The 14,457-nt window shown below is 35.8% G+C and overlaps 1 protein-coding gene across 3 annotated transcripts in view; it reads left to right on the plus strand.

The window, feature by feature from the left end:
• Positions 1-14,457, plus strand: part of garz (Sec7 domain-containing protein garz) — a 229,355-nt gene that overhangs the window by 159,496 nt on the left and 55,402 nt on the right. For all 3 annotated transcript variants that reach the window (XM_090378119.1, XM_090378118.1, XM_090378120.1), the window contains exons 23-24: positions 5,064-5,223; positions 11,082-11,313. In XM_090378119.1, coding sequence (XP_090234245.1) covers positions 5,064-5,223; positions 11,082-11,313 — 392 coding nt within the window. The remainder of the gene's footprint in view (positions 1-5,063; positions 5,224-11,081; positions 11,314-14,457) is intronic.

A 14,457-nucleotide genomic window follows, 5' to 3' on the forward strand; every position in this document is an offset into this window, starting at 1 on the left:
AAATGAAATGTTAACTCTATTTATTTACCTAGATTCTAATTACGCTACAGGTTATTATCGAACATAGTTTGTATGGAAATGAAAATAAAAACTTATACTTATTGTTCCTTCATTTGACTTCACTCTTAAAAATTATACAGAAAGTATCTTTACGATTTTACCCAAAAAAAATTTACGTAAGTCCGGACTAACTGTATAGTGCATAATAAGAGAGTTAGTTTTTATTATGAAAAGTAATTAGGAAACAATTTAACATGCAACTTCTAACTGGGTGACAAGGCACATTTAGGTTTGTATCTTCTGAAGGTAAGCTTGTTTGTCTGAGTAGGAAAAGATGTCACAGTTTGGGGAGTCATGGCAGGATTGCTTCTCCTGGTCTCAAAGACTCTGTGAGCAAACTCGGAGAAGGCCATATAGTGTGTCTCATCAGAGATTAGCAACTGCTCATCTCTTTGGTTTATAGGTCCAGTCTTTGTGATCAATCTTCATCTATTGGGATGGTAATTGAGGAAGTCATATATGACATGCCTGTTCCTCATCAACACTACAGGTACATTTAGAGTCCTGTATGAGGCCCAGTTGGCATAGTTTTGGATTCAGTGAACCATGCCCTGTTAGCAAAAACATGATATATAGGCTTGGTGCAAACCAGAGTGGAGGCTTAGGGGAAATTAGAATTACCTGTGGCAGGAACCTCCAAATGCCATCCCCTTTGATTGGTCCCACCTGTCTTGCCACTTCTGATACAGCTAGGTTTGTATTCTTTTCTTTTCCTGTTTCAGGCCAGTTTGTAGGTTAATACTGATCCCTAAGATCAATATTAACCTACAAACTGGCCTGAACTTTGTCTGTTGGGATCTGCCTCTTAAGTCTATAGTTGAGGACTTGGCACATCATGGCCTTAGTCACTCATGCGCCATAAAAACCAAAATCAATCAATCAATCAAACTATAGTTGAGGCCTATTCGGATCACTTCTAGGTCAAGTGGAAGTGCACCAGCCAGGACCTGCAAAGCATGGATACTTACTGTGTGGCATGTTCTAGTTATTATGAATAATATGGCATGCTGGATGGATCCTAGTTTGTCTCTGATGTTAGCTAAGAGCAGCCTAGGAAACTAGACACCAGCTCCATAAGAAATCACTGGGAGGAAGATTGCCTTATAGATAAGGGCAAGGGTCTTCCTTTTCAATCCCCAGTCGGTACTGCTAATTCTGGCAATCATGCCAGCATAGCTTTTCGAGGAATTGAAGGAGCTTTGCTACATATATGGCAGTATTTCTTGTGTAACTTTTCAATACCCTGTTGACTTAATGCCACATGGTAGAGCAGTTATTTGGGCCAGTGATGGTTCACCATGCTAATTAGCTCATGGTGTTAATAAAGTGGCCAGATATTATATATATACAAGATGGCTCAGAAGATAGGCAGATGTAACTGCACGACTTCTGCATTGTTTCACTTACCTTTTTTCTTGGTCATCCTGTATGTGAAAAACCATTCTGAAATACAATAAAATTATTGTATTTCAGAATGGTTTTACTGTGCTAACAAAATATTTTTAAATAAAATTGTGAAATTTTTTTTCAAAAAAATTGCAGTTTAATTAAAACCTAGGAACGAAGAATCCTTTTATGTTTAAAACATCGTCTTGCCATCTCTCTTCAATATTTCAACTTGAGAGGACTCCACAGTTCTTATTTCACAATCAGCTCAATTAATATGAGAGATAAATTCATCATTTTATGGTTATGTAAGGCCTTCCACACTGTGTATTATTCTCAGTGATATTATGCCCATTTTTGAAGCATTTGTACCATTGAAATATTCTGCTACTTGAAATCATTTTTGTAATGTCTAAAGCAGAAATCTTCAACAAAAATTTATAGGTGATTTTGTTCAAAATTCAAAAAATATATATAATACAAAATTACTTGCATTGAACCAAAAAAACCAAAAAAAAAGCAAATAAACCAAAAATGCCACCTAATGTAAAAAAATTCCAGATATTCTAAATTACAAAATAAAAGGTTTTCCTTATTCAGATATTTTTAACAAATTCAGTCATGAAACTTTTTGACACCACCTTGTATAAAAAGTTTGTTTGTTTAAGGACTGCTAAGAAAGTCCCATCTTCAGAACTGGTGCCTCCGTAGCCAGGTGAGCAGGAGCAGCAGTGCATAGCATACGCTTCTTTATGTAGACCAGGGTTCGAGCCCGTGACCACCAAATACTGAGGATGCAGAAAGGTCAGGGAATGACCACTGCATATCCCCGTAGCAATATGGCCTTAGTTGTTAATGTTCCTAAAAACAAACAGCTATAACTATCTTCAGAACTAATAGTAGGAATTTGTAGTGTAATTCTTGGAATGTTGTTAGTGCAATAAAGATATTATAATTTTATGCTTCACTGTGTTCTCATGACCAAACATTATTTTTAAATTAACTCCCTGATGGGCTGAAAATTGGTTCTTTTTTTTTACAATTCTAAGTAACATCAACAATGCCAGAAAATTTGAAAATTTGCTGCATCTGTTAGTTGCAGCACAATTAAGAGGTAATTTTGCTGTGCATTTCATGGGACTTTTATGTGTTCCAGCGAGTTAAAAAAACTATCACAGCCAAAATCTGCTGCCAGAAACTCCATAGATTGAGTGCTGCAACAAAAGAAAAATGTTCTTCTTTGGCCAATTTCAAGGTTTTTATACAGCATGCACACGTGCACATGCACACACACACACACACACACACACATTGGAACAGTAAGTGTACATATACTGATCATATCAGACTCCATGTGGTAAAATTGAATAGTTTGGTTGAGAAAAAAAAATTCCACATCTACCATATTTGCTAAACCTTGCACCATTAGCTTACCCCTCAGAAGTCGACACTAACTCAGTGGAAAGAAAACCTAAAAGGTTTATAAACATAGGGTTCATAGGAAGTTGGCAGAAAGTCACAGAATAAAAAAATATATACAGTGGATTCCATTTATTTAGGCCACCGATTAATCGGGGCAGCTGTTTATTTGGGGCAAATCTTAAAAAACAGAAACCAATCGAGAAAATAGCCAGGGTTTACTTCGCTTAATTGGGACAGCATGCCGTTTTAATCGGGGCAGGAGACCGCAGCACTGAAGATTACCCTACGATTGTCTCCACCGGTACCACGTGGTTCGGTCGAAATTCTGAAGGTCACAACCATAAAACAATAAAAACAAATAGCAGTCACCTGTTTACTGGGCTTTTCTGTTAGTGAAATCTATCATAAACGGACAGTAAACTTCGATCTTACTGAATTTGCGATAATACCGACAGCTGGAATTCTGTGGGTTATTTTGGTGAAATGTGTTTGCACTTCCATGAAATCTTCAATCATATAAAAAATTCATTTTCAGAATCTTCTCTTCATTCCTATTTTTAAAGCTTTGTAACTCGTTACTCCGTTCTCACTTGCACGTGTTGTGTTACTTGCAATTTGTGCGTGCCGAGTTCTCTGTTATTGATTACCTATCTTTTTACATTTTAACCCCATCCACAAATGTCAGTGGACAGAAATGTCAACTGGTTAGTATATACATATTACAGTACGTATTAATTATTCCAATTATCACGTATATTCTTCCGATTTTTGGGTTATCATTTATTTTTTAATTGGTAAGGTAATAAAGGGTAAATTTGTGCTTAATATATCTTTACTTTTATAGCCTGTGGATAATATTCCTCCTATTTTTGCTAATTAGAATTGCTGTTTGAGAGAATTAAAATTCAATTCACAAACATGATCACAATGACTGGCGCTTACTACACATCGTATAATGAACGGTACTTTACTATGTTGAGTTCATCGTAACGTGATTTCATTGTACAGTGAACCAGTTGTAAAGGGGTGGGGTGCATTGTATTTTTAACTATTTAAGTGAAACTTCGGATAATTGGGGCAGCCGCTTAATCGGGCCAAAATGCACTAGTCCTGATGTGTCCCAAATAACCGGAATGGACTGTATATGATTTAAACTTGATTCAGTGCAGTTGGGTTTTTATTTTGAAAATGAAAAAAAGTGACATGACTGCAGGGTAAATGTGTAGAAATTTTCTTTTTGCCAGAGAGTAATTGATGGAACAAACTTCCATCCATTGTTATGGAAGTGGGATAGTTTGGATAAATTAAGGAAGAATTACACAAATTACTAGGGGAGATGGACAGATGAGGTGGATAGGGTTTTTTATTTTCAGCTGATGCTGTATAAGCTTGCTTCCTTGCATCATTTTCCACCCCTAATATATATATTTTTTTTTTTGAAAAAAAGGAAAAAACTGACATTACTCCTGCCTTCATTTGACTTTTGGCTGTTGCTTCGAAACAAAATTTCTACAGTAATAGAAATTTTGTTTTAGCTTTTGAGAAATATGATAAAGTGAAATGGTAAATTATGGCAGCTATTCATTTAGGATATACATATCTTGTCTTGCTTGCTATCACTTGATTGTGAAGTAAAAAAGATAGCTTATAAAAGGTTAAATATAATATATAACAAGTTAAATTTACTAATTTAAATTTACTTAAGGTAAGCAGATGCCTTAAGGTAAGGATTTAGGCTTGCAAAATGCACAATATGTCACCCCAGGACCAAAGCAGCTTGAAAATAGAAAAACTGACCATAAAGCACATACAGTTAGTGTCAAGGCAACTAACTAATTCAAAGCAACCCACACAAACTACCATTTGTCTTCTGGCAAGAAGATTAGGTAAAATTTTAATGAATAAAAATTTTAGAAGTGTTCAGAAATTAAGCATGTTCCACTTTTGCCAAAGAGTTACATTCTAATTGTTTTATTCAAAATAATAATTGAGAACTCCAAACTACACTTAGTGCAGTTTGTAGTTCTTTGCTTTTATCTTCCTCCTTAGGAATGCTAAAGAGTCGATTCCATAAAATAGTATATATATTCATCAATATTATTGCATATTACAAAATTATGAAGTATATATATGAGTTTAATTAGTATATAGAGAAGAAAAAAACAAACTCAAGTGGTTTATTTGTTTATTTGTAGAGATCGTGTTTCTACTATATGGTCAGAAATTAGGGATCATCTTTATAGCTTAATTATGGGTGCTGGAGCCAGCGAACACTTACTTCTGTTAGAAAGAGGAGTGGTTGGGTTGCTTCGAATAGCCATTAGGCTAATGCGACGAGAAGAAATGATTCCACAGGTAAAAATCAAAATTTTTTTAATAAGCTATTTTATTTCTTATCAAATTACTATTGCAATGTGCTTTCAAGTTTTTTATGAATGCATACTGTTTGTATACATTATGCTTCTACTAGATAATATCGGTATAAAAACACCATAGACAACTCTTAAATGAAAACTACGATAGTAGTGTAAAAGGGCATCATTTCAACTGCACCTCATATTGTGCTCATCCTTCACAGCAAGTTACCATGTACAGTATTGCATTGCTTCGAATAAGTAACACTTCACTAATAGAAGACTATTGTTATTTATTCCCATTGGGCACCACCATCCAGACGTCACTGTTTCAGGGTTTGTTGGCCTTTCATTGGTGTGTGGGCAGGAACCCTGGTATTGCGAACATGGCAACCCAGTTGTGAAGGTAATCCCACAATACGAGAGATGCCAAAAGGTGTATGTGATAATGTTTAAGACTAAATGCAGCTGGGCATAATATTTTAAGTTATATTTATCTGTATAATATCGGTGTAAAAACACCATAAACAACTCTAGAAATAATAGCCCTAGAAAGATGAAACTTCACAGGAACTTTAATCCTTTTCGTACTCCATGTATAGTAACACATTTCTCCCATCTATGGATCAGTTGTTTAATGCCTTGATCATAGAAGGCTGCACTTCATTGATGACTTCCTGAGATGAATCAAAGCAGCATCCATGCAATGGTTTCTTCATTTCTCGAAACAAGAAGTCTGACGGTGCTAGGTCAGGAGAATAGGGTGGGTGCTGCAGTAGTTCAAAACCGCACTGGGCAACAAAGTTGATGGTGGCAACAGCCACTTGAGCTGGTGCATTGTCTGACAGAAGACGGACACCTTTGATTAATATTCCACGCCTTTTCACCATCAAAGCATCATGTAACTTTTTCAAAAGATTTCTGTAGTATCCTCTGGTAAGTGTGGAACCACGAGGTAGGTAATCTGTCAAGATTACCTTTTCTGTCCCAAAACACTGACAACATCACCTTCTTCACAGATGGAGTGGTCTTTGCCTTTTTGAGAGTAGGGAAGAAGGTGTGCTTCCACTGCTCTGTCATGTCTTTAGTCTCCAGATCATGCTGGTACACCGAGCATTCATCATTTGTCACCAACCAATTAAAAAAATTCTCAACTTCCGCATTACACAAATCCAACATTTGTCAAGAACATTGCATTCGACATTGCTTCTGCAAAGGCGTCGGCAATCTTGGAACCCATCGTGCGGAGACCTTAGACATGTGAAGATGATCGTGTAAAATGCTGTGGACAGACCCATAACTAATTCCCACTGCATTTGCGATGAAATGAATTGTCATACATATGTCACTCATCACCAGCTGCTCAACTTTTGCAACCATCTCACTGTCTCTGGATGTTGATGGCCTTCCTTCTCTTGGCTCATCAAAGACACTTATACAACCGCACTGGAACTCCCGTTTCCACATTTTTTACAGTGTCATAGGATCGACAATTCTGCCCATACACAGCTTTCATTTCTTTGTCAATTTCCTGAGCTTTCTTGCCCTGCAAATGTAGGAACTTGATCACTGCTCAATACTCCACTTTGTCAAACATAGGGTCCTTTGGGAATGAAATTTCACGTGTTAGTTATTGAATATGTAGACAACTTTTATTAAAAACAGCATCTTCCTACTGATGTTTTGTCTAGGTCAGGATCCAGACTTTTTAATATCCCCTCAATAATATATGGGCGCCTCTGTAGCCAGGTGGGAAGGAGCAGCAGTGCGTAGCATACGCTTCTTGATTAGACTGGGGTTCAAGCCCGTCACCACCAAATACGAAGGATGCGGAAAGGTCAGGGAATGACCACCACATAATCCCGGAGCAATATGGCCTTAGTTGCTAATGCTCCTAAAAACCAAATAACAACAACAATAATATGTGGAAAGGAATATTCCTTACCATATTTTATAAACTGTTTAGTTTATTAAAATACTTTTTTGTTAAAATATTACAGTTACTAACTAGCCAATATAATCCAAATGCTAAACTAACTTGGCTATGCATCTAGATATTCAGCTTTGGAATCCATTATCAGGCCAAATGGAAAAACCCAGGTGTGGTTGTATTCATAAAACATGGAGAACAAATTATTTGTTAATTTGTTTTCTTGAGCAGTTCTGAGCAATTCTGATTTTGGGTGCTGTTTCTCATCCCTGGAAGTCATTACCACTAATGTTTAATAAACTCAATAACTCGTTGCCTTGATGTTTCTAGGATTGCCTCAATGCAAAATGAAATTAATCTCTAAATTAGAACAAATCAGAATTATTGCTTTGAATAATAAAATAGAATACTGATATTCACTGACATTTTAACTTTCCGGTATTCAAAAATAAATTCAGTTAAGATATTAAAAGATCATGATAAAAGAAATTACAAACTTCTAGTTACATAAAAAAATTCTCTTTGTTGTAAAAATCATAGTGAAACTGAACATTTACTTTATAGATGACAAATTCTTTTTTGATGATTGCAAAACATAGTATGAACTCATACTATGTTTTGAGCACATATACTAGCACAACAGTTAACAATGGACCATGCATTATTTAATGTGACATATATATGTTTCAAGATCATAATGTGATCTTGAAACATATATACCAGAAGCCACAGTATGCTACCTAGAGTAGGATATTGCAGCTTCTGTTGTGTTCTTGTTCTGCAGCTGGCTATCTACGAAAGAAATTACTGTAGTATCCTACTCTGAATTTCTCTCTTGAGCTGTTTCTTGAGTATTACTATATATTATATATTATTATATATAATATATAATATATAATAATACTGTAATAGTTTATTAATAGCATTATGTACTTACAGTCAGTGTTCATTGACTGTAAGTACAATGTGACCAACCACCTCATGTCATTGGCCTCCTAGTTATGGATATTGGCTCAATCACACCATGGCATGAATGTCACTAGATTATGAAACATTTTGGGATATATAACCCACCCACAAATGGTTGTTCGGTTGTTTTGGGAAATTCTGATACATACTGTAACCAAAGCAAGTATTGACTGCTTTGTCATAGTGGGCTAGTCTGCGTGGTCTTTCTTTAACACATATGGGTGTAAGATCGCATGAGTTGGTGAATATATATATATGAATTAATTTGCATGTTGTGTGTTCTGTTAACTGAAAAAACACTGGTCTAATTTATGAAATCCTAACTCCCCACTTTTGATTGATTTTTGAACCATGCCTCTTTAATTTTTTGTAGATTAAAAAGGCATAATCAAAAGGAACTGCTCATGTGCCTTTGACTGTACTGTACATCTGATTACAATGTTTCTTACATCATGAAAGTTTCAGTTTTTTCAGTGATTTAGTATGGCCAGGGGTATTATATTTTTCTCTTACTCCTTTCCTCATCCCACTTTTTTTTTTCTTTTTCTTTTTTTTTTTTCTTTTTCTTTTTCTTTTTTTTTCTTTTTCTTTTTTTTTTTTTTTTTTTTTTCCTTTGTGTTTTTTTTTTTGCAGCATTGTGATGGAAGGTTGTTTTGTCTTCAGTTGGCCAGACCATGTCAATTCATTGTATCCGACAATCTGATGCATAATATTTCAATATAGGTGAAAATTTGGTGAAAGACAATTCATGACTACAACAATTCAGTGTATCATGCATAGGTCAGAAACTTAAAAAAAAAAGACTGTTAATCTTAATTTTTTTTTCTTTCTTTCTTTTAGTTTGTGTTAATAAATTTCTTCCTTACCGTTCTCAACCTACAATCAACCAATCCTAGCTACTTGAAAATATGTACTTCAAAAGCCCCCCCCCCCCTTTTTTTTTTTTTTTTTGCAAATTGTAAAAAAAAGTATTTCTCTACATCTTGTCTCCATACTAATGGCCTTTCATATAGCATTGTGGTTAGGATCATGCTGTGTGGAAAATGACATGGTTCGAATCCCATCACAAAGGAGGAATTTTTATGGGTAGGTGTTTAGTTCCCTTCCCCACATGGTAACCTGGGTTTTTTAAGAAGCAAACAAGGCAAACAGACAATACAATATGTATATGTTGTGTGTGTATAAATATATATATATATATATGCAACAGGCTTCCATCTTTTGTTGTGGAAGCTGATATCCTAAATAAAGGCTAAGCTGGACAGGCATTTGGAATGAATGGAGGGGTGAAATGGGAGCGTGGTTTTTTTTGGCTGATGCTGCATAAGCTTGCTTTCTTGCATCATATGTCTCTGCTAATGCTATTCACAGGCATTATATACTGATGCCTTACGACCTTAGTTGTTTTATGCAAAAATAAACACCCTTTTAACTCCATGCAAGGTGTCTTTTAGCATACTATCCCTTAGTCAGGAGTAGAGAGAATCACCATGGGTCCTGGTGAAAACACCTCACTGGGCCAGAGTGGTCTCCAATTCCGACCCCTACACAATCTCCAGGGCTGCTTTGCCTACCCTTAACCCATCTACAGCACTAGCCTACTACTAACTTCTTTCAAGTAATGTAGGAATGTCAGAAGATATGCTGGTTGGGTAATGCACATCTTCTGACATTCAGAAGATGTGCATTACCAACCAGCATCCATTAATGATCTCTACTTTTGGTCTCTGGAATAACCCCTTCCCCCCACCAAATGTCTATTTTTCTTGTATCCCAATCTTTAACCTGTCTGTGGCACTTCTTTAATAAGATCTCCTAAAAAACAGAATGTGCATTAAAAAACAAAGGTGAAAAGCTTGCTCCATCAAAAATATAAAATATCAGGAACAGTATCATAATCACTAAATTCACCATTAATAGCACACATGTTAAAAGTGTGCATTTTCTATCTTGCTTTGCCATAAACCAAATTCTTCCACAGAATACACCAAATTTCATAGCTATGATTTATCTTTCACCAAATTGTCACATACAGCAAAATGCCATTCACCAAATTGTCTCATATACCAAACTATCATGCACCGAATTTCACATACATCGAACTGCCATGCACTAAATTATTTCATACAATGAACTGTCATGCAATGGACAAGGTCCTATCCAGACCATGCTTGCCTTCATAACAACTCCAGAATAATACACTAAAGATGTGTTTCAGCAAGTGAGGGATTCTGTCCTTGCTTCTAATTATCCATCTTTCAAACTGAAAAACTGTATCATTTTTACTATAACTATAATTACAAGTTTGCATGTTTACTATAATTACAAGTTCACAAATGCTACACGTTTTAGCATATAGTAAAAACTGGCAGCGTTGACTCGGCTTTCCTTTTATTATGCTAGAATGGTTCATTCACCACCATTTTACAAATTACAGTGTCTGTAATTTGTAAAATGGTGGTGCAAATTACAATGTTTGGAGACTAATTGGAGACCTGCGAGGTGATCTGATTGAGGTGTATAAAGCCTTGAATGGTTTAAGCATGCTCAATGCTGATGGGATTCTTCCTCTTGCTCAGAATAATTGCCTGAAAGGGCATAAATTCAAATTGAGGAAAGACAGTTGCAGGATAGATGTGCGGCAGTTTGCCTTTAGCCAGTGGGTGGCTGATTGCTGGAACAAACTTCCATATGTCATAGAAGCTGATAGCTTAAACAGATTCAAGGCAGAACTAGACAAACATTTGGAGTGAGTGGATGGGTGAAATGAGATGAGGGGGTGTGGTTTTTTTTTTTTTTTTTTGGCTGATGCTATATAAGTTTGCTTTCTTGCATCCTGTGCCCTTGCTAATGCTAATTTGGGAGAGGAGAAATCATATTTCAGTGATCATAGAGTGTATATATTATAAAGAAATGGGCTTTTTTTTTTATGTAGCTAATATTTATGTTTCTCATCCTAGGTTCTCCAGTCTCTCCATATGTTACTGCTTCTTAAAACATCAACAATATTATATGTCTCTCGTCAAGTGGCTTGTGCCCTCCACGAACTGCTTCGAACTAATGCTGCAAATATCCATAGTACACAGGACTGGAATACCATATTTACTTTGATGGAATGTGTTGGAGCTGGGGCTAAACCTCCTTGTCTCTTAAATGGTTCATCAGATAACCAGGATAGTGCATTGGATACTGGTAAGCAATATTAAGGCAGCAGCATATGAATGTAATCATTCTTAGATTTCACTGTTATGCAAGGGCAGTCTTATTATATTAAAAGTGTGTTGCATTTTGAATAGTAGGAAAAGCAGCCAAAATGCCCACAATGATAAAAGTATATTAAACTTAAGTAGATTATTGAATTCTTGGCATTGTGCTGCTAAAAGGATTGGTTATTAGATTGTGTTCCATGTAATGTTCCACACATTTCTAAAATTTGAAAGAGCATATCTCTAGATACTAGTGTTTTTTTAAAGAGTAGTAAATTGTAAGGTTCTTGTTGATGTTCCCATAATTGATAAATTGCAGGTGCCATATAATTTCCATATGTTTCTAAAATTTGAAAGAGCATATTTCTAGATACTTTATAGTACGTTTTTTAAAGAGCAATAAATTATAAGGTTCTTGTTATGTTCCCATGAGTTTTATATAATTTGTTGTTCAGTGCAAATATTTCATCCTGGATTCTCCTTGCTTGGCATGAAACCTGACTGTTCTTTGAGATAGTTGCATACATTTTACACACTACAGGTGAAGTTCATCTGTAATTCTGATATTCAGCTTTATTTTTCCTTTTTATATAATTAATGCATTGCTGCAGTCTTCTGGAACTTGTCTTATGGAAAACAACCTCTGAATAATGTGATGAAAACAATTCAGAGGAAAACAGCCTCTGAATAACCACCATGCTGTTTCTGATAACAAACAATTTAGCTTTAAAATTGTTGGGAATTTACAAAATATGATATATATTAATATATAATATCAGAACTGAAAAAAAATATTAATATGATATGGACAAATTAAAAGAATATGTAAATGTTCAATGTATAAATTCTATAAAAGAACATATACAAAACATATTGTGAGCCACGAATTTATGTAGAATAATGAAAGTGGGCCATTACTTTTTTTTTTACTATTTATATTGTGAATTCAAGCAGCACAGGAATTAGATCTTCCATTCTGCTTTACCATGATATACAGTCATTTCTTAGTTTGCATAGTAGATGTATTCTGAAAACAAGAATGCATGTAAATTAAAAACACACAAATTAAAAACTAATTCCCCACAAGGAATAATGCAGAAGGAATGGTTTGCTTGCAAATGCCACGCCAAATTCACACAATTGAACTCCCAAATGATTGAAAGTTGCAGATGTTTAAAATGTTAAGTAGCATCAAAAATTATTATTAAATAAAAAATATTTTTAAATGCATATTGATGAGCAGAGAATGAATGAATGAATGAAGAACTGCTATGCATTTAGTATGAATCTTATTTCATTTTTTTTTTTTTTTTTTTTTTTTATTATTATTGGATTTTATAGTTAGTTTTTGTTTTTTTCATGTATTCTTTTGGACTTCTTTTGCTTGGTTAAAACTAAGGCAAGACTAAGTGAATGACATCTGTAGAGATATGCAGCCATGCTGCCTGCAAGGCTTTCCACAGTTAGGAAAGCCTTGCAGATGATGCTTGTATGTCGGAACAGATGATGCTTGAGTGTCCATATGCCTCACTTCTGTTCCAAAACAACCCAATTGGATTAAATTTCAAGTGTTCAATTGGCTTAAAGTCAGGTGAACTTGGAGGCCAATCAAGAAGCTTGATATCTTCACTCTGTTCCTCAACCACTCATGCACAGTGCAGGCCTTATGACATGGCACATTATCGTCTTGGACAATCTCATTTCTGTCTGTGGAAAAAATGCAACATGGCAGGATGTACATGGTCTCCTAAGAGCTGCCAGTAGACCTCACCAGTGAATTGTTGGGCCATACGTACCAGGGGTCCTAGTTCTTGCCAGCAAAACATGCCCTACATTTGCCATTGACAATGACACTCATTGTCAATGGCAAATGCCATTGACAATGAGTGTCTCTTGGGTCATCTGCTCTGGAACCTCATATGTCTGAGCATGCAGCACATCATCATCATTTGGAATGTTGGTACCGCAACAACATTCCAGGGGTGCCATCTAATTTGGATTTAAGTTACTTAAACTTATTTTTTTTTAAAAATGTATATGTTTATTTCATTATAAAAAGACGTACAGTATCTTTTTAATTTTGTGGTAATCTATAATTGATGTTTACTTAGTACCTCAATATATTTTTTAATATTTTACACACACACACACAGAATCGGAGTAGGGGTGCCCCAAAATAAAATAAATGACGTTAGCGGTGGCGTTATTAAAAAAAGGTTGAAAACCACTGCCCTATTGTATTGCAATATGAACTGTCACACGATGACCTGCTGTTGAGCTTATAAAGGGCACTACGCCCTTCACTCACTACAAACAGCTACCTTGTGTGATCCTTTATAATTCTGTTAGTGGAAGGTGGTACCCATTCAGTACCATTTTTTTGATGTGAAAAGGTCTTTGGTGGCACCTACTAAATTTTGAACTGTAGTAAAACCAATTTGTCATGATTTTGCGACATGGAAATGATTTCATTCTGGATACGACTTACCAAATCAAAGTTATTGTGTTAGCGTCATTAGCCGATGTACAGGGTGTCTCAAAAATACATGGCATAACTTCAGGAATGTGTTCCTCATATGTAGACAATAAAAATATTTTATATCAACATAGTTCCGGAAATGCTTGGTTCCCGAGTTATTAACCGGAATGTCTTATCTCCCGCAGGTGAAGTCCTTCATCACAAGGTACTGACAGAATCTGGTGGTTTTCCATTCCGACCATGTACTCAAATCAGGAGCAAGCAGATATGCACTTTATGTACAGTTTGGAGGACGGCAGTGCTCTGAAGGCTCATCGTTTGTACCACGAAAGGTTCCCAGAACGAAGATGTCCAGACAGGAAAACGTTTGAAGGTATCCATCGCCGCCTTTGTGAACATGGGACCTTTACATCTCGTGATGCCTACAGAGGATGACCAAGATCTATGACTCCTGAAGTAGAGGAGGAGATTTTGGATGTTGTGCATGCCACTCCTGGAATCAGCACACGCAGAATAGCAATGCAGCTGGCTGTTCGACTATTTGGAGAGTGTTGCGAGAACGCCAACTGTATCCTTACCATCTGCAACGGGTACAGGCCTTGTCACCAGCAGATTACCCTGCACTTACCCTCCACCCTCACTGATTTAAAC

Source organism: Mastigoproctus giganteus, chromosome 7 (genome assembly GCF_048544385.1).
Source record: "Mastigoproctus giganteus isolate SK-2022 chromosome 7, ASM4854438v1, whole genome shotgun sequence".
NCBI classification, from domain to species: domain Eukaryota; kingdom Metazoa; phylum Arthropoda; class Arachnida; order Uropygi; family Thelyphonidae; genus Mastigoproctus; species Mastigoproctus giganteus.